The 20,155-nt window shown below is 38.4% G+C and overlaps 2 protein-coding genes across 6 annotated transcripts in view; one reads left to right on the top strand and one right to left on the bottom strand.

Moving 5' to 3' along the window:
• The window catches only part of LOC102299999 (proline-rich protein 5), a 26,365-nt gene extending 13,317 nt beyond the window's left edge, over nt 1–13,048 (top strand). For all 4 annotated transcript variants that reach the window (XM_005927212.3, XM_014335149.2, XM_042222957.1 and 1 more), the window contains 5 exons: nt 2,448–2,592; nt 2,729–3,034; nt 5,125–6,395; nt 10,131–10,293; nt 12,891–13,048. In XM_005927212.3, coding sequence (XP_005927274.1) covers nt 2,448–2,592; nt 2,729–3,034; nt 5,125–5,480 — 807 coding nt within the window. In that variant the 3' untranslated portion in view covers nt 5,481–6,395; nt 10,131–10,293; nt 12,891–13,048. The remainder of the gene's footprint in view (nt 1–2,447; nt 2,593–2,728; nt 3,035–5,124; nt 6,396–10,130; nt 10,294–12,890) is intronic.
• On the bottom strand, nt 10,085–20,155 carry napepld (N-acyl phosphatidylethanolamine phospholipase D). Of its 2 annotated transcripts, none has more exons than XM_005927214.2 (10): nt 19,645–20,155; nt 16,846–16,933; nt 15,531–15,635; nt 14,499–14,639; nt 13,735–13,959; nt 13,538–13,641; nt 13,238–13,403; nt 12,883–13,031; nt 12,396–12,510; nt 10,085–10,299 (listed from the first exon to the last, which is right to left on the bottom strand). In XM_005927214.2, the coding sequence occupies exons 1-10, from the start codon at nt 19,782–19,784 to the stop codon at nt 10,168–10,170; spliced, it is 1,365 nt and encodes a 454-aa protein (XP_005927276.1). In that variant the 5' UTR covers nt 19,785–20,155; the 3' UTR covers nt 10,085–10,167. The 2 variants fall into 2 exon arrangements, with proteins under 2 accessions (XP_005927276.1, XP_005927277.1); XM_005927215.3 differs by lacking the exon at nt 19,645–20,155 and adding an exon at nt 18,514–18,908.

Here is a 20,155-nt window from a genome sequence, read left to right as displayed (position 1 = left end):
TTTACTTTGTCTCTTCTTCATAACTTAACAATGTTTCATCAGCCTGTAAAAAATAGTTAAAAGGAAATCAGCTAAAAACAGTCCCCTTGATTACACACAAAGATAAAAGTGTCAAAGAGTGACTAATTCTCAGAAGGATACAGAGGAGACCAGATGAATACCATGAAAAATGTAGGTGTTGCTTAAGTAACAACAGCTGTGGTACTTTCTCTGAATTTTGACATGGTTGGAATATGTTAAAATCAATTAAAATAGAATAAAATAAGACTAGTGTGTGGGCCATTTTTAGATATTTTACCCATCTACCAAATCTTTTAACTTAAAAGCACTTGGTACAAAGATTCCTGAGAGGTACTAGTCACGGATAAGCTGTGGTCCTGGTAGTGCATGACAGTGGGTTTACTCAGTGTTGTAGAGGATGCAGAATGGGGTTGTTTCTGTTTGGTTTAGCTTGGACATTATTATGATGACTAATTGACCCAAATCTGGTCCTTCCAGATTCAGACTGAGAGGGCAAGACGAGACGAAAATAGAAAGCACAATTTATTTATTCCCTTCTTTTATTCATTGTGCACAGATATACTGCTGAGTTATTTTAGTTTGCACACAGCGAATATCAACAGAGAGCAAAGCGGGAGAAAAAGATGACAGGTAGACAAAAAGAAGGAAGGAAGTAGGGCAGCTAAGAAAAAGGCTGTTTGTAAGAGAGGTAAAATTTGGCACTGAAACAATGCAGTTTTTGCTAATTCCTCAATTCATCTGTTTGTAATTTCCCTTTCATTCTGTTAAGCCTCTGTGACGCCAGTTCACTGAAGTCTGTGCTATTTATGTGGTTTGTTTCTGTGCTGTGGTTTTCGTGCATGGGCTTAACAATTTAGAATATTGAAACTTCACTGATCTATCCCTTGTCATTTTGAGATATTGCAGTGAGGTCTGGAGCCACATGTGTCTCATGTGTTTCATGAACAATGTTGTGGAAGTAAATTTGAACTACATTCAACTGTAGAGCAGCAGTTTGGCTTTAACTGAACAGAAACACAAAATCGGAAACTTTCAAACAGCAGAAGTACTTTTGTGTTAAAGATGATTTATATCTGTTGATCAAATGACTGTGTGGTGTAAAAGATCCACTGTGCAGTTCCTCTCCGCTCGAACTTTCTTTTAGCTCATTGTTTTCACTACCATCAAGATCATCATAATACAGATTTTCAACTTTTTGTTCAGCTGCAAAAGACGGATCTACTAAATATTGATTTAATTTCTTTTTCTGTGGTGCCCAAATGTATGCACCTGCCTGATTTTGTTTGAACAATTATTGCACACTTTCTGTAAATCCATTAAACTTAATTTCATTTCTCAAATATCACTGTGTGTGTCTCCTATATGATATATTTAACTGACATTTTTTATTGTAACAACCAACAATTCATTTATGATTCATTAATCTTGAATTGTCTGCTCTAACTGCTCTATTCCCATGTTGTTGCAGTATATTAATGGCTAACATTGTACTGTGGATGGATTGTCTCAGTTGTTCTCCTGACTGAAGTTTACAGTCCGTTTAAAGCATGCTGCATTGCGATTGCATTTGTCCCCAACCATCGGGAACTCTCCCATTAACTTTTATTGAGTGGAAAATAGTTAGTATTCATCCTCCAGCTTCACTGTGTTTATATTATGCTAACATAGCCATGTCGCTAGCAATCACATCCTTATATACCAGCTAGCCCAACTACAGTAACCCTACAAAAGTCACTGCTTGTTTAGTTTTTTTTGTATTTGTTTATGTTGGAAGTGATAGCAGAGCTGTACGTTTTAATTTTTTCAGAAATCTGTCAGTCAGAACATGCTATATCATGTTTAGGTGGAAACTAGCGAGCTAACTTCCTGCTAACTTCTAACTCTGTTAAATTTAATAAATCCTGTTTTGATGGATGCCTGGGTGTTAAACAATGATCAGTTGTTTAAACAATTATTGCACCTTTCTGTAAATCCAATAAACTTCATTTCACTTCTCAAATATCACTGTGTGTGTCTCCTATATGATATATTTAACTGACATTTTTTATTGTAACAACCAACGATTTATACAGAAAAATAATGACTATTAACAAGGTTGCCCAAACCTTTGCATCCCACTGTATATGTTTATACAAGGCTAACATTCACACCAAATTGATTCTGCTATATTTAATGTGTTCTTTTCGGCCTAGCCTCTAAAGACATACATGTTTTAAACTGAAAAAAGGTTTATCAGAGATCTTTCACAGTAACTGGCAGAGTGTTTGATAAAATCACAGAAAGCCAAATAGAGAACTTTCTCTTTCCCCGGTTTTTTCTTTTTTCGCTGCTTCTAAAGTTTCCATTAGTGCCAGCCAACACACTGCAATTACCCGCTAAGACAAACTTGTGTTTTTTATGTGTATGTTTGTGTTCCTTTGATCCAGGGTGTCCATGAGTCTAAAGGTGTAACAGATGATTACCTGCGCCTTGAAGCTCTCATCCAGAAGGTGGTCTCTCCTTACCTCGGCACTCATGGCTTATATTCCAGGGATGAATCCTCCAGTATGCACTGCTCTTCCTGTCTTTTGGGTAAGTGTGTGCTTGTGTGTACTTGAAAAACTCACAAATTCCATTTTAATTCAGGCTTTCTGTGGTTTTTGCAGAATGTTTGCAATTCTAAACTAATAAGGTTTCTCTTTCTGCTTCTCTCTTTTGTCTTCATTAGAAAAACGCCTACAGTACTCCTGGTCCTCCAAACTAAGCAGTTCTCCTGTTGTCAAAAACCCAGTGGTCCGCTCTAAGAGCTACAATGTTCCCATGCTAACCCCTGTAGTAGAGTATGACATAGATTCCTCCTCAGGGAGCGGCACAGGCATCAGGCGGCATTCGGTATGTGAGATGACGTCTTGCGTGGAGGAAAGCATCCCTAAGACAAAGTCCACCATAAGTGCCCCTGACAACAACAGTAACACCAGCACTTCGAGCCTCGCCAATCACTCCTCAGCTTCCACCACCTCTGCTTCACTTTCAGGTAGGACTATATGGCTAGAGTTAATGAATCCCTTTAAAAAGACAGTGGAACTCAAAAGTAAATATATGTGTTTTTCCTCAGCTGTGCAGCGCTATTCATCTGTCTAAATTATAGATGAGTACATATGAAAAAAACTCCACAACCCAATCAAAGTTTGGGATTTTTTTTCATGATTTCCTGAAAGATTTCTTGACTTGGATAAGTGGAAGTTGCATGGATGGATCAGTGGTTCCTTGACAGAGACTGACAGTTTTTTATATGTATTTTTGACAGATTAAAAATAAGTGTTAGTGTTTTCCAATGCATTAATACAAGTGATATTTACCTTTAATTTAGGTTAAAAACAATTAATTAATACATACATTTTGATTCTTACTAAACTAGGAGTAACACTTCTTCTGCACAAAAAATATTACAAAACTGAATGGATTTTGGTTTTGAAGTGGAGCAACATTTTAATTTATCGGGTTAACCAGATTAGCCAGAATCCAAGATGTAAGTGAGAGATAAGTTTTCAAGAATGCAGGCAGAGTGGAGATTTCAGGCCATAATGCACAGACTCGCATTTGGAGAAAACCTGTGAAATGCTGTGCCAGGACCTTAAGAGAGCTGTGCATAAGTGAATCTCAACAAACCTCAAAGAACTGAGGCAGCACATGTGCATTTTGGTTTATTTCTGTTAAATAAATGTGTTGCTGTTCAGTTGAGGTTGTGTCTGAGGTCCTGGTAGGAACCTGATATATTTTCTTATTATGTCCTGGTATTTAAAACCTTAGAATTGACAGGGGATGTACTTTATTTTTACAATGACTGTCGATTACTGGAAGGGAGTAGTACTGAATACATTTATGAATTTTGAAATGAGCATGGTGATGTTGAAAAACAGAAGTGACAAAAAATAGAGAATTAGGAATAGCTTATATTACCAAGAAAAAAGGAAACAGAGACAAATCTTCCTTATTTCTTCTTCGTTGTCGTCTTCTTTTAACTAGTCTCGCTTTAGTAGTCATCAAAGGGTAATCTGCCTCCATCTCACCCTGTCCCTGGCATCTTCCTCTGTCACACCAACCTTCTGCATGTTCTCCTTTTGCTACATCCATGAACTTTCTATGTGGTCTTTCTTTTTTCCTCCTGCCTACCAGTTCCTCTTCAACGTCCTTTGTTCAATATATCCTCTGTTCCTCCTCTGTACACGTCCAAAGCATCTTCTGCCTCTCTCTGCCATTCTCTTCGTCACCTCTCTTATACACTGTCTATGACTTTGGATGGGTGACTCTAGCTATTTAAACTCATATAACTTCACTATCACTACTTTTTTCAGCTTTTTTGTTACACCCGTCTCCCTCTCATTCTCACACATGTATTCTGTTTTGCTTCCACTGACTTTGATTCCTCTTCTCTCCAGAGCATGCTTCCACCTCTCCAGGCTCTCTCCCTACTCTCACTACAAATCACAGTGTCCTCTGTAAACGTCATGATGTATGGAGACTCCTGCCTAACCTCATCTGTCAGCCTGTCTACCATCATTGCAAACAAGAAGTGGCTGAGAGCCAATCACTGATGTAATCCCAGCTCCACCTTGAACCCATCAGTCTTTCCTTCTGCACACCTCACACACTGTCTTGCTCTCCTCATGCATGTCTAGCACCAGCCTCAGATTCTTCCATTTGTTAGAATTTTACAGAAATATAAAGAAATGGAGTGAGATTTAATTGGCGTATTCTTGAAAAAGTAGGATGCATGCTGTGTAGGTTTTTCACATTAAGGTCAAACTATATTATGTTACGAAATCTCTCAGAGCTGTGAGACAGACTGTGGTTTGAGATGTTTAGTGAGGTTAAAAGTAACAGGCAACATGCTCTGCAGAGGCAGCAGTGTAAATCCTGAAATCACTGGAGTTATTTGGTGATGTTTCTACCATCCCATGATGCATCTGCTATACAGTGAAATCTAGACAGAAATGGTTAATATTGGCACAGCTTTATTATTGGAATCTTTGATCCAAATATATTTTTTGCTAACAAGCTACAGTACAGAAACGTAGAGGAAAATCAGTTTCACCTCCAAAAGTTTTGCTTTACTTTGTGCAGACGGTGCAACCTCCAGCCAGAAACTCCGAACCATAGGTGCTGGAAGCCAAGCAGCTCCCCACCCTACCCAGCGTCAGCAACACTCCCCTAGCATCTTCCCCGAGCCTTCCCCAGACGAGGACACACATTGCACTGGCTCGCTGGAGTTCGACTCTTCCTCCTCCTCCAAGGTTCTGGCTCAGGACACCAGCTCCGGTCCCAGTCCTTCTTCCAGTCCGGGGATGATGATGGACCACATGATGGAAGATTCTCTGGACTCGGAGATGGAGCTTGATGGGATCTTCCTGAACTTCTCAAAACAATCTTCAGGAGGATCAGCGGACACCAGAGACAGCAGCAAGGAGAGTGTGGCATGACACACAGACCAATGTGTGTGCGTGTGTGGATGTGTGCAAACTTCACCTGTGTGATGCAGGTCTGAGCCACGACTGACATTCCTCAAACTGCTGTTTTCTAGAGACTCTAGATCTTCAGGGAATCTTTAAAACTGGATTATTTTTCTGTGTCTTGTGCTTTTTCACTAAAATCAAGTCTAATTTTATGATGCCTTTTGTAATATTTCATTGTAGTTAGTTAGAAACATCGACACTGGCCCCTGTGGGGAGATTTATATTATTCATTCACATTCAAACTAAACAATCACAAAATAAAACCATAAATGAAAACATGGAAAACACATAAAACACAGCAAAAGGGCAGAAGCATGAAAAACGTGGAGATACTTTTGGATACTTTTTGAAATGCTTGGACAGTCAAACTCAAACTTCTAACATTTCATATGTTTTGGAAAACTAGCATGTTTGACAAGCAATGCAAATCATATTTTATTAAATTACTATTAAAATACTCATTTGATTTAAACATTTTTTTTTTGTCTCTGTTTCAAATTAAGACTTAAACTGGTGGGAACTCTTTCCAAAAGAGGCTTAAGCTACAGTCAAGTAAACCACTTATTTCTAGTACATCTAAATGCTGTGCTTTTGGGCTGTTCTACATCGGTGACAGTTTTTCTATGCAGTTGCTTCAGAAAAGCGCTGCGAAAGAGCATAAAACACAGTGGAAATAGATTAAAAACACATACAAACACGCAGAACGGAAGTTGAGGAAAACGAAATGGAAGTAGAAACACAAAAACACAACGGAAGTGTTTTGGGGGGAGATATGAGTGACGGAACAGCAGCAGAATCCAAAAATGTGTGAAGGATTGTTCTGAGACACATTTTAAGGATGTGGAGGATTCGTTGGTGTTGTGAGCGAGGGAAAAATAGCAGGTAATGTGTCTTTTAATCATATGATTCATATAATATTGTAGAGTCATGTTTGCTATTAGCCGTTTACTGTTAGCTTGCTACTCTTATTCTCTCCCTAAAAACGCTTCCGTTGTGTTTCGTGAATTTTTGTTCTTGCTGGCGTTTTCTTATTTTGCTTTTGGTAAAATGCAGTTTTAAATAAGGATTTGTGTCGAAAATGCACACTGCCAGCTGAAGTTGCAGTTTTGTTCTAAAACGTCGTTCAGTTTTGAAGCATTCAAACAACAGTTGACAAACATTATCCTGCTTCTTTTTTTTCTTAATCCTTTACATCTTTTTGTCAAATCAAAATAGTCTCTGAAGAAATTGTGTGAGTCAAATGTTAGGACATGTTAATCAAAGACAGCCTTATCAGCAAAGCATAGAAAACTTGTTCCACTCCCAGATTTGGCATCTTTTACCAAACCTTATCTTGTCCCCTTTTCTTATCTCAGCTCTTCTTCCATTGTGTTAGTGTCCACTTAAAATAGCAGAAAGCCAAGTGTAAATCATTTGTCATGGAGCAACAGTCAGTCTAAACAACCTTTAATGTGAGTTTTCCTTGTTTACACATCTGGGCCTAAATCAGAATCAGCAGCATGCGCTTCCTGTTTCTGCATGAACGCAGCCGTTAAAGTTGTGCTGACAAACTGTATTTTGCGTTTTGCAACGTATATTAGTTGTTTGCGTTTACTGAATATGATCACGAGCGCTCAATGTCTGAATTCATTTTTTTAAGTACACCGTCCACGTTACTTTCTTTTCTCTTTTTTTTTTATTTGAACAATTGAACAACAAATATACATAGTAATGTAGTTATAGAAAGGGTATGAAAACTTTCACAGCTTGCAGTATCTTTTACAAGTCATATATACAAATACAAGTACGTAAACAAAAAAGTATACTTTAGGAGAAAACAAACAAACAAAATAACTGATTTAAAAAAAAAGAGGTGCTCAAGGTATAAATAAACAACATATAAGTCAAGTGAAACTATACATTCGACACAGCTCTTGTGTTTTACATGCTTTGGAGTTGGTGCTGTTCTTTAGATTCTCTGGATAATTGGAAAACGGGGCTTTAAAAGCAAATATGTTTGGACGCTGTTGAAAATTTTGTACAATGTATGTGAAATTTGGCAAAAATAATCAGAAGATTGATAATATTTTTTTTTCCTGGATTTATTTTATGGGTATGTGAGAGGCCAAATAGAATATGTTGAAACTTCAGTTTACCTGAGGGATCAATTTGTCTGAATTCATATTTGAAGTTGTGCTCCTCAAACTTTTCACGTCACTATATGGTGAGGGGGGAAAAGGTAGATGCTGCCACCTTGTGTCGTTCGTATTAATGTGCATCTGCCAATAGGAGAAGGAAAGGTGCAAACCTAGAGCAGTAGAGGGGATGCATGTAGACCAGGGGTGGGCAACTCCAGGCCTCGGGGGCCGGTGTCCCTGCAGGTTTTAGATGTGTCCTTGAACCAACACACAGCTGATTTAAATGGCTAAATTAGCTCCTCAACATGTCTTGAAGTTCTCCAGAGGCCTGGTAACGAACTAATCATGTGATTCAGGTGTGTTGACCGAAGGTGAGATCTAAAACCTGCAGGACACCGGCCCTCAGGGCCTGGAATTGCCCACCCCTGATGTAGACAATCAAAGAGAAAAGAAACACAGCATGAAAATGCAAAAAAAGAAAATAAATCTTTAATATTTGTCTTAATTACAAGATGTTATACAAGATTTTTTTTCAAAGAACCATTTGGATATACTGGACATCCCTGGGCAGCCATGTGCTGCTATGGAAAAGGGTTTGAATTCATATTTTATAAAATAACCTCCTTGCCTTTGTTGGGCAGATTAAACCTTGACTGTCCCTGAAATCTTTTTTCTCAAATATTTAGCTCTGGGTCGTTTGAACTTAATTGTTAAACTTATGTTCATATTAGTAATTTTAACCAAATAGTTTTCAATCCTTAATTCAGTCTGAAATCCAATCTTTAGCCCGGTCAATAAAAAGTGAAATTTCAAAACTATATCCATGGAAAATGGAATAAAGAAGGGGACTAAAGTAAATTACTCTTCTTTCGGTGCACCTGTTCAAATGCCAGCAAATCAGCCAAATAGCAACTCAGTACATTTAGGAATGTATCTGCTTAACTTTAAATTAAGCATCAGAATGAGGAAGAAATTAGATTTAAATGACTGAAGTTAAATTTGGATTTTCCCACACAACCAAAGCTAGGACTTACAGTGGTCAGAAAAAGAATATCCAGTTAGCAGCTGTTTGCTGGGGGCTTTAAATCAATCTCTAAGCCTGTAGGTGTTATTTCATACACTGACCTGTTTAAATGACATTAATAATATGGGTGGTAGAAGCACAGTCTTATTTTACACTAAAAATACAGAATCAAGACGCCAGAGTACTTCTCGCTGTTGAAAATGCCCACCTGTTTTTGTCTACCAGTGTGCCTGTTGCAATGCTAACACTTCGGGCACTAATGTTTGAAAAGTGTGCACATTTATTTTTTAGATCTTACTACTAACAAAAAAAGAAGAGAAAAAACACCATTTTAAATGCAAAGTAATATTTATTCTGTAAATCAATGACACTGTGACATGTAAACAACATTTTTCTTTTTACCTTTATAAACCTGTTACTGCAGTACATGAGCTCAACATTGTGCTGTTATGTGTTCATACATTCAGGCATTAAAAACCGAATTTTGCTTCAACTGTGTTCAAAAACACTAATCTACTGTTGCTCTTTGACTCAAACCCATCCGGCTAAAAACGGAAAGGTAAAAATGGAAATGATCACACTGATAAGCAAAGAAAGAAACTGTGGTTTCACAGCATCAAAGCCAAATGTCTAAACCTGCAGCAGTGCATAATATTTGCAAGGCACGAAGCTGAACCCAGCTCAACTTCTACATCTAGACAGCACTGCTCCACGTTTGCTATCGGCACTCGGTCGCTGAGAGTTTCAGACTCTGATAATAGATAATCTATTTTTGCGTCTCTCAATTTTGAGTTCTCGTAGCACATTCAGAAAAGTCTTTGTAGTGTTGCATGATTTAACATCAATGTTGAAATATTATTACACCACAAAATCCTCTATCCTCTAGTATTTCTTTCATACTACAGCTTCTAAGATCCTGAAAGAAAACTTTACTTAAGATATAAGCACAGCAGATGTATTTTAACCAGATCCTCTGATCTGTAAAATTGTACCCGCAGAGAATTTCTCTCTCGTTCGGTGTAAAGCAGTGTGCACACCACGAAATTTCAATCACAATAATGCACACTAGAATGCAAGTTAGCATTTCACAAATACTGAGCTGCACAAAATAAGATTACTTGTTTGGCAATACAAAAAGTTTTTGGTGTTTTTAATACAGTTCAAATTTTAAAAATCTAGTTGTCTAAATTTGTTTGATATACTTTTACCATGTTTCATTTGCTACACAGAACCAAGTACAGATTCCAGGATCAAGTAAATCTTATGCCTTTTGCTTATTTATGAACCATGAGAAGAACAGCTCCTGTAGGTAGTACTGCCTACCAATGACCATGTGATGGCAGTGCAACATTCAATATTGTGGCCTAGTTTTGATTTCTAGTTGATACAGGCTGCATATACATATGCAATTATCACAACTTTTTTTTTTTAAAACTGGGATTCTGCATGTTATGAATTTACTGCACTTTGTTACAGACAAATCCATAGAAACGGGCCACAAAAACACTGCACATCAGTCGAAGACGTCTTCGTCCTGTGCAGATATAAGGCGAGACTCCCCATGATGCAAAGTGAAGAAACAATCTGGTTTCAGTCCCTTCTGTTCCAAAGCCTCTCTGAGTCGAAGAGGTGGATCGAGGTAATACTGCATGACAAGAGAAAACATGCATGTTAAGATATTGTTCGAGCAGCTACTCCAACACATTCAGTTTTTTTAGTTCTGCAGATTTTTCAGTGATTATTACATTTATATCACTTCGATTTCAACAGAGGCTGCATTAAACTGGGACGGCTGCAGGAATACTCATGCAGCTCAACAATGAAACCTTTGTTTTACTGTGTTGCCAGAACATAATAGTGTCACAACACTATATCTAAACAACGAGCTCTTGCATTGATATGGCACTCACAGAGTAGCTCTTAGGTCTATTGCAACCTCAAATACTAACTGCCTTCGATTACAAAAAAATTGGAATGCTCTGTAAAATGTAAATAAAAAGAGAATGATGATTTGCAAATCTCATAAACCTGTGCTTTCCACAAGATAAACAGTCCATAAATGACTGGGTAATGAGTAGACCAGCTTTGGGAGAGAAATGCTGTCTCATTATTCTAATCTGACTCTGTCCATTTTAAATGAGCTATAGCCTGTTGAAGATCTTATGCCTGTTCCTATACGGCTACTTCTTTTCATGATGTAGATTTAGCCCACATTTGTGCATAACATGGTAAACTGTACTCACTGAGTGGTTTCAGGAAGTGTTCCTGAGACAATGCTTTGATTTTTCATGACAGAATCATGCAAATTGTAATGCAGTTACACCTGTGGGCTCAACGTTTTTAGGACATTACTGATTTTTAACCTTGGCCTTTGCACACAGATTTCTCCAGATTATCTGAATTCTGTAGATGATATGTACTATTTAAAGTCTTTTTAAGTCAATTTTAGAATTTTTTAAATAATTTACAAATGCAGTTTGTTTTTTTTCAGGGTGGTTAAGGTCACTTTGAAGAAACCCTCTTTTTATGCCAAATCATGTTGGTGACCCGTTGCCAATAGCACTAATTAGCTGTAAAGTGTTCCTCCAGCTGTTTCTCTTTAGTCTCACTTAGTTTATCAATCTTTTGTTGCCTCCATCCCAAATTTTTTTGAGATGTGCTGCTCCCATCAAATTCAAAATAAGCCAATATCTTTCAGGAAATGGTAAAATGTCTCTAATCATTTGATGCTTTTTTTAATGTTTCATTATCAATCAAATATGGGTTTGAGATCTGAAAATCACTGCATTCTGTTTTTATTTACATTTCATACAGCGCCTCAACAATTTTGGAAGTGAGGTTGTATAATAGTAACAAAATACCAAATTGAATGCTACTGAAATACCTTGCATTATGTAACCTTTGTTGTAAAAATAAATAAATAAATAAAAAAATAGAAACACCAGTCAGTCAACCTGTCAACTAACTTGTTTCAAAATGATTATATCCTCATGAGAACAGAGGAAAAAAGACTCTTCCCATTAATTTTGTGTGATTTCCTTCCTTTTTGTAGCTAAAAGGGGACCCAAACACATGACGTATCATTGGAAAGCCCAGGATGTCCTCTATTTAGTACACCAGGACTTAATAGGGTAGCTCAAATAAGTCAAAAGATATAGAGCAAAAACACATGTGAACATTAAGCATGACCAAAGCACAAATATAAACATGTGTTTGCTTGTTAAAGAAATGGGGTTAGAGGGGAGAAAAAGACTAGGGGAGGATCACAACTCAGATGTGTCTGTTACAACAGTAACGCAGGAGTGATCACTGGAAGTTAATCTTGGGAAGATAGTGAGATATGGACAAAATCAAATTTTGATGAGAAAGAGGTATGCATTGAGTAATGGAAATAGCATCATGACTTTAAATCCTTATAACCAATGTTTTAAAGCAAAGTTGAAGTATTCATGGTGGCAATGCCATGGTGATTATAAGAATCTTTAAATTCACTGTGCAGTAGTCCAGTGAATAGTCAATAGTTTAACATAAAACCACAAACTTAATAAACACATTGAGCCGGTAAGTGGATTCTGATGCTACAGAATTGATTATTCCATCTTTGCAAATCTCAGGCATTAGAGGGCCATTGATCTTCTATTCCAACTCTTTCAAAGAAGGCAAATCATCTAGGTTTTAAATATTTATTTAAAGAATATATAAGGGATCCATAACTAAATAAATGTATTTGTGTGGCATTACCTCATACGCGAGGGCAAAGGTGCCCCAGTGAATGGCCACCGACTGTCTGGCCTGAAGGTCCTCGTGAATCTGAACGGCCTCCTCTGGATCTACATGCTGTCCTTTCATCACGTCTCTGAAAAACCAAGTAATATTCAAGTAGTCTTTGATATCTGTTTTTGTTACAATAGGCACAGCATTATGGAAAAATGAATAGCTTAGAGGTAGAGTTAACTGCAATTAACTCTACCTACCGACTTTATTGTTGAAACATGAATGTGCCTCTAGAACAGAGTAAATAAAAACTGAATCTACAGTGCCATCATTTTCCCACATATGTTTACTTATTTAGAAAACTATTTATTTTTTTGTAATTGTGACAAAGTACTGTCTGTAGAAATGTTAAAATAATCATTAGACGTGTTCCGAATGTACATTACAAAAGCAAATTCAGTGGCCAAACATTAGATTGTAAGGATGTTCTTAATAAAGTGCACATGTGTATTACCTGGGCAGGTATGCTCCGATAGGGATTGCTGCAAGGTCAAATGGTCCAAAGCGTCGTCCTATTTCCGCAAAGGAAGAACAGTAGCCAGTGTCGCCAGCAAAGAAGAAACGATGGTCTGGACCCAAAACGGTCCAGCTGCTCCATAAAGACTGGAAAAAATGTTTTTTAAAAAAAAGACCTGAATTTTATCAATTTTATCTTTTTTGAATTCAAGATAAAGATTTAAACAGAATTTGTTGTCCTATAAAAATGACAAAGTTCTGCTGTTGGCTTGTTTAGGGTCATGTCACTTCACTAAATCTTATTAAACAATTAAGCAATAATGTGCATGTTGTTGTTGTTGTTATTATCTTACTTTGTTATCATCCCATGCTGTGCGTTTGCTCCAGTGCTGCGAGGGTGTGCAAACAAACGTGACATCATCATGACCTGGGACACAGTTCTCCTCCCACCAGTCCAGCTCCATCACATTCTCACAGCCCATCTTCATCAGCCAGTCCATCAAACCCATTGGCACGAACCTGACACACACAATGCAAAAAGGTACATGTAATTTCTAATAAAGGGCACTAAAGGGCACACTGTTTGACAGTAGGAAGTGAACATATGACATGAATGGAAATAATATTGTGGACCACTGATCCACCTCACGTACCAGCGTAGCTCTCCTCCGAAGCGAGCATTAAGACTGGCCACAGATCCAGCATCCAGATGATCGTAATGAGAGTGACTGATGACCACTGCATCAATCCTAGGAAGCTGTTGGCAGGAAAGTAAAAGAAGAACCTTAAAGGTGGAGGAATAAATAAAAAATTTTAACAAACAAAAATATATGTATGTATATATAGGAACCTGCTCCACAGTGCAAGGAGGACCTCTGAATCTTTTGGGTCCCATATATTGGATCGGCGATGCCCTCTGACTGAAGATTGGATCTGTCAGAACATTCACCCCATCGATTTCAACCAGAACTGTGGCATGGCCCAGCCATGTGACTCTCAGTCCTGGACCAGAGCCAGAGAGGTTTGGGTTCTGCACAAAGTATGGCTCCATCACAGGGAGCTCACGATCCAGGGCCTTTAGAGACGAGGGAGAGGAACAGGCCATCCATAGTTTAAAAAATAAATAAATAACAGACAAAGTAAGATGTAAGAAGGGATGAAACAGATGGGTGCAGGAGGGGCAAATTATTTAATGCTGAAGGCCACCTTTGCTATAACTGTACTTTACACCTATGAATTTGCTAGTAGTTGGTAAGCACACCCATTTTTAAAAGTTTGAATATAGCAACAAACAGTAGAGTCTGTGCTAATAACGGGTTAACCTTTTTTCTGTTGCAGTGTGAAAGCAGCTTGTTAAGCCCTCACTGAGCTCAGCAGGTTTTCCAATAAGACCTATAAATAGTGTGTGTGTGAGATGAAATCGGCCAGTGATTCTTAGTAAAGATGTATTTGTCCTGAACTCATTTCCAAGGAGGCTAAATTTTGCCAACAGCTGTTTTCTATATAAACTTGAGACCTGCACATTTAAAAATTGATTAGTGACGCTTCACTGTGACTTGGATTAAAACCAACAGCTAATAGTAAACTGGTGATTATAAGTAAGTGATTACCTACCTCTTTACTAGAAGGTACATTGCTGTTATCTTTTTCTAAGAACAGGAACCTGAACAGCATCGAGTAGGAAGGAAAGCGCCACGTTGGCCAGGGGTTAGCCCAGCGGCCATGTTTGTCCCGACACGACTTTGTCACTTCTTCCTGCAAAAAAAGTAAACAATAGCATATTTGCTATGTTAGCAAGTCATTTTGGAATCTACAGTTGTATAAAATATACAAGTTTATTTTTCACAGGAAAGTCACAAAGTGCCTGATGCCTAAAGAAGAAACATTAAATAAAACCAAAACAACAAAACGGACACATAAACAAGACAAAGTCAGACACAAAGACCCCAAAGCCTGACTTTACCCATTTTTAAAAGCCCCATCTGAAACAATAAAACAACTCATTCCAACGTTTTGGAGCAAAAAGATGCCCCTTAGATAAAATAAACAAGTTCCACTCCTGACATAAAAACCTAACGAAAGGGAACTATTCAACATTACCCCAAGGTTACATAAGCTAGATTTAACAGAACTAACAAACCTACTGCCTTGTTTGAACCTTGGGATTGCGCTATCTGGGACAATGGTAAGAGTCTCTTTCATCAGAAATGAAATGTAGAAATTGTCATTTAACTAAAACTTGGAAATCAAACAGTTTGTAGAAATGTTTTTATAAATTAGATATTATCTGTTCAAGAGTTAACATCTACAAGCTAAACAGGATAGTTCCAAAAATGATCCCTGTGGAACACCACAGAACGAGGGAGGTTTTTCTGACATGATTAATAACAACAGAAAAACTTCTCTTTCTGTGAGATGAGATTTAAAGCATGCTAATGCAGATACAGACACAGCAACCACCTGATATAACCAATTTAAGAACACTGTGTGATCCATGACATGAAAAGCTGAACTCGGATGTAACAAAACACAACATGCGTAACTAGAGAGGAGGACTTCACAGAACGGAGAAGCTCTGAGGTGAAACTGAAGCCTCAGGATTTGGGTTTTATTAGATAGCAGGGTGACAGTAATAGAGGGTCTTACCTCCAGTCGGTAGTCCAGGCGGAAGCTTTTGCGGGAGGAGCTGCTCTTCCTTGGAGTCCGAGCATCCACCTCTCCACCCTCAGCACCTCTAGGCTCGCCACCATCCTGAACAATGAGTACACATAGAAACTATAGTAAACTTGAATTCTTCTAAACATTTTTAAGAATTGAAAATAAACACTTAGCATACAAGAACGTAGTGAGAAAACATGAAAAAAATTATATCAGTGCTTTTATTAAATTCTGCAAATTCTTCTGGCGTCAAAGACTGACACATACATCAGGATTACACAACAGTTTTAAAAACACTAAGAAGTCCCTTTAACGGTTATCATGAGTTAATGACCTGAGCAGTAATTGCAAAGCCTTTTCAAAGCACCTATTTTAACATGTAATTACATTTGGCAGGTCAAAAGAAAAAGCACAGGTGTGTTTCGGAATGGGAATTAAAAACCGGTTTTCAAAGTTTACCAGGGCTGGCCTTTTTTTCCCCCTCAACAGTTGGACACTGAAAAACAAATGGATCAAACTCATGGCAGTGTTGCTTCTGCACTCCTCAGTCTCTTTTTTCCCTTGCTCTGCTTCCACACTGTGTTCACAATCAGATAATAATACAGCTACACTGAAGATCTATGTAGGATTTCATTTGGTTCCCCACACAGAAAATTACTAAAGACTGAAATCAGAAAGTAACAGTTTCCTCCCTAGGGTGACTGGGCCTTCGGGATAGGGTGAGGGCCTCAGACATGTGGAGCGATCTCAGAGTAGAGATGCTGCTCCTGCATGTCAAAAGGACTCAGCTGAGGTGGTTCTGGCACCTCCTGGGCAAGCCCAACTGGGTGGAGACCCCAAAGTAGACCCTGAACCCTCTGGGGAGATCATATATCTCATCTGGCCTGGGAGAGCGCCTTGGGATACCCCAGGAGGAAGTGGAAAGTCTGGTTAAGGAGAAGGACATCTAGAATACACTGCGCAAGCTAATACCTGCTGCCACCGCAACCCAACTTTGGACAAGCGGAGGATGGATGGATGGATGTGAGAATACCAACGCTTTCAACAAAATCTTATCAATATTCACCTCCAGCTAAAAAACTAAAGCAAATATGCAACCAAATTTGCAGTGCTACCAAGCAGAACTTTGTAAACATGTGCCACCTTTTTCCATTATATTCAACAGAAGGCAGATGTCTTTTGTTGTGATGGTGCTGTATTAAGAGGATTGCAGGCATAAGGAAAAACATTTATATTTCGTTTTGCGGTGAACTTTCCATTTAAACCACGGCGCCATCTAATTGCAGCTGATAAAGTGCATTACCTCCACCAGGCCTTTTCTCTCCTCGAGCTCAGCTCTGTCTGAAGATGACGGCTTCTCCATGGCTTCAGCGCCCCGACCACACCTAGCACTGACACACAAACACAGTATTAACTTCACAACAGTGCTGCAAAGTCCTGCACAGCGAGCAGAACCACAATTATACCAGAAGACAATGAGAACAAAGACATTACATAAACACAACTGCAACCAAGTTATAGCCTGGCCCCTTTCACTGATAGAACTGTACTGATAACAGAACACACAAACAGCAGACAGTTAAACTGCAACACTTTGCATAAGACAAAAAGATGATAATCAGGCACAGTGAGATCAGCTTTACTGTATTCAAATAAAACTATTATCTGACGTGACATTTAAATGCTTCCACTGTGCATTAAATTCAGTTGTTCAAACCTTGCCACTGCTTTTATAATTAAGGACTTGCTGGCAGGAAGAAGTGTGTTGACAGCTTTTTTCTCTTGAGTAACAGCGATTGAGAAGTAACTGATGTTCTGACACACACAAATCTAAAGACATTTGCACTGTAATTCCACTGTTTACCACATTAAAGCTTAACAGCGTGCAAGAACTCATGGGTACCTTAAACTGCTATTTTTTTGGGTGAATGTCTCCTTCAAACACGGTGGTGCAGAATTAAACTTTAAATGGAGTTTGCCTTGCCGTAAAGCATTCAAACAGGACTGGGTGTGTGACCGGAGTGAATAATGATTTCATCAGATAAAGAAGCATATATTTATGAAGGCACTTAGACGAGAGAAAGCCAAGAAGTCTAATCACAGCCCTTCCTTATCCTGCTATTATCCACAACTATCAGAGTTTGGAATACACCCTCACTATCATGCACTCAGCAATGCTTCCTTCATGGATCCTCTTATGCAAAGAGAAATAATCAGAATCAGAGAAACTTTATTAATCCCAGAGGGAAGTGGAGTAAATAAACCACATCTAATGCAGTTATGCAACAAAAAAACAAAACAAAACAAAGTGCACTTGCTCTCTGTGGGGAAATCCACACATTAAACCATGCCATGCTGATGATGCACTTGGCCTCATGAATGGAACTTACACACACACACACACCAGGTTAACAATGGGGTTCTGTGGATGACAATCAAAATAGGTCTTTGCATCTAGCCAGCATGCCTGCCATGGTTGTATAAACAACAAACACAACCTCGAGTCAGGTTTTTCCTGAATTCAAGAGAAATATCAGTTTACTATTGAATAAACGCACATGTGAGCTTTAAAGACTGGACAGCACATGCTAGAAATAACCTTGACACAAGTTAGAAATAGACTTAATCATATATACTGCTGTGAAATTAATTAAGAATTCATGAAAGGAAATAATTATGAACATGACAACAGCTGCCAACTGATCGAGTTTAACCAGCACATTATGACATTTATCCGTTTCCTGTTGCAAAGGTGTCAAACACGCGATAAGGATGGCAAACTGCAAACCACTACTGAGAAACTAAACCATTATATCCTCACCAAGCGTAAGAAGGAAATACTGCACACTGTATTTTACCGAGAACTCGCCTAGCAAGTGTGTTCAAAAGGAAAACAATGACTCTAGGAACAGGCCACCATAGCATTATCGTATACCACAAGCGTCGTCTAACGTCAGGTTCTAGCACCTACCTTCCCGAAAACTTGAACTCAGAATACCACCAGTGCTTTCCTTAGCGAGGAGACATGTTCTCTGCATAAACGTTAGCTTCGGACTGTTTTAATGAGCAGCATTTATGAGGAGCTGCACGCATTTTGCAGCACAGTTTACATCACTGCAGCATTACCCCGGAGGGACTATCGACAGGAAACGTTAAGCCGGCTGTTAGCAGGACGTCGTTCAAAGATAAAATGTGAAGTTCTTAACGCAGCAGGACGGTTACGGACCATATCTCGGTACCAGCTCGGCGTCTCTGACGTCGGTGCGAAAAACCCTTTGATCACGTGACGCGACAAACTCTCGCCGCGGTTGTGGGATATTTTATGAAGGAGAAAACCGCTGTAACGAACTATATTATTAAAAAAGAAAAAGATTTTTAAATCAGTATTTTAAACATTGATTCCACCGCCAATGTTACTAGTAATTATTATTATTATATTAATTATTATACCTCAGCCAAAACAAAAGTAATAAAATCATTCAATTTTAATACAATTTTATTTATTCAGCGCTAAATCAGAACAACAGTCGCCTCAAGGTGCTTTATATTGTAAGGTGTACCCCCACAATAATACATACAGAGAAAACCCCAACAATCATATGACCCCCTATTAGCCAGTGCTTTGGCGACGGTGGGAGGAAGAAAACTCCCTTTTAACAGGAAGAAACCTTCCGCAGGACCAGGCAATTATAATTATTATAATCATAACTTGAATAAACAGAGTAGATACAGATTTGACTGTCTCTCTCGTGTGTGTGAGTGCTATTTAGTTGTGTGATAGGTATATAGCTGCACAAAAAAAGGGAATATTCTCTACATTAAAATTTGTAACTTGAGTGATGCCGTCTTTAATTAAAGACACTGCTTTTCATTTGGGATTTTCCACAGTTGTAGCAGCAGTGCAGGAGCCCCAGCTGTCTCTGTGTCACTGGTTCTAGTTCAAGATAACCGAGAATTTGAATATTTTTAAGATAGTATAACGAAGAAAGCGGTTTGAAATGACGACTGAGACCCGGGCACAGCAGTGGACTATGTGACTGTAGGGTTCCCATGAGGACTGTTTAAAAGAGTCTTTGTGTAGTTTATATACGACTTAACTTACCTCGAGTTCCTCCACCTGATGGACACCTGAAGGGAATGTAACCCAAGGAAACCCACTAAATTCAGTCGCGTCTTAACCTTATTAAACTTACAACTACATACCAAACACAACAGTCCAGACTTGGACAACACTGTTTCCATTGCAGGCCCTTGTATCTGACCATAATTACTTGGCAGTTTTCGGAGAAAACAGCCAGAGGACACAAAGTTACGCACAGACGAGGTTTAGTGTCCGGACTGCGAAGACTGTGAGAACTTCCTGTTAGTTGCTTTCACTGACTTTCGGAAATCAGAATCTCGCTGATTTTAAACAAACTCGAGATCTTTAAGATTATTTCAAACAATTTAATTTCAAATTGGTTTCGAAATTAAACTTTGGGTCTGCTCATCTGAAAATGCATTAACTAAAAACCCAATTGTGGCTGAATGAATTAAAAATGTATTCAGTGTTGTTCTTGAGGTTTTTTTGGGGTTTTTTTTTTTTGCCATAATCTAGAAATTAGTTGGTGCAG

Source organism: Haplochromis burtoni, unplaced genomic scaffold, assembly GCF_018398535.1.
Source record: "Haplochromis burtoni strain Fernald_Lab_line unplaced genomic scaffold, NCSU_Asbu1 Contig_98, whole genome shotgun sequence".
Lineage (NCBI taxonomy): Eukaryota > Metazoa > Chordata > Actinopteri > Cichliformes > Cichlidae > Haplochromis > Haplochromis burtoni.
This window is presented reverse-complemented; position numbering and strand designations above follow the sequence as displayed.

Excerpts from the sequence above, each read along its gene's own strand:
- napepld (XM_005927214.2), bottom strand. The coding sequence starts at position 19,784 with ATGGAAACAGTGTTGTCCAAGTCTGGACTGTTGTGTTTGGTATGTAGT. Across the intron at positions 13,404-13,537 it reads TTCGGAGGAGAGCTACGCTG|GTTCGTGCCAATGGGTTTGA; the intron begins GTACGTGAGGTG and ends TGTGTGTGTCAG. Across the intron at positions 13,032-13,237 it reads CAGCATGGGATGATAACAAA|TCTTTATGGAGCAGCTGGAC; the intron begins GTAAGATAATAA and ends CATTTTTTCCAG.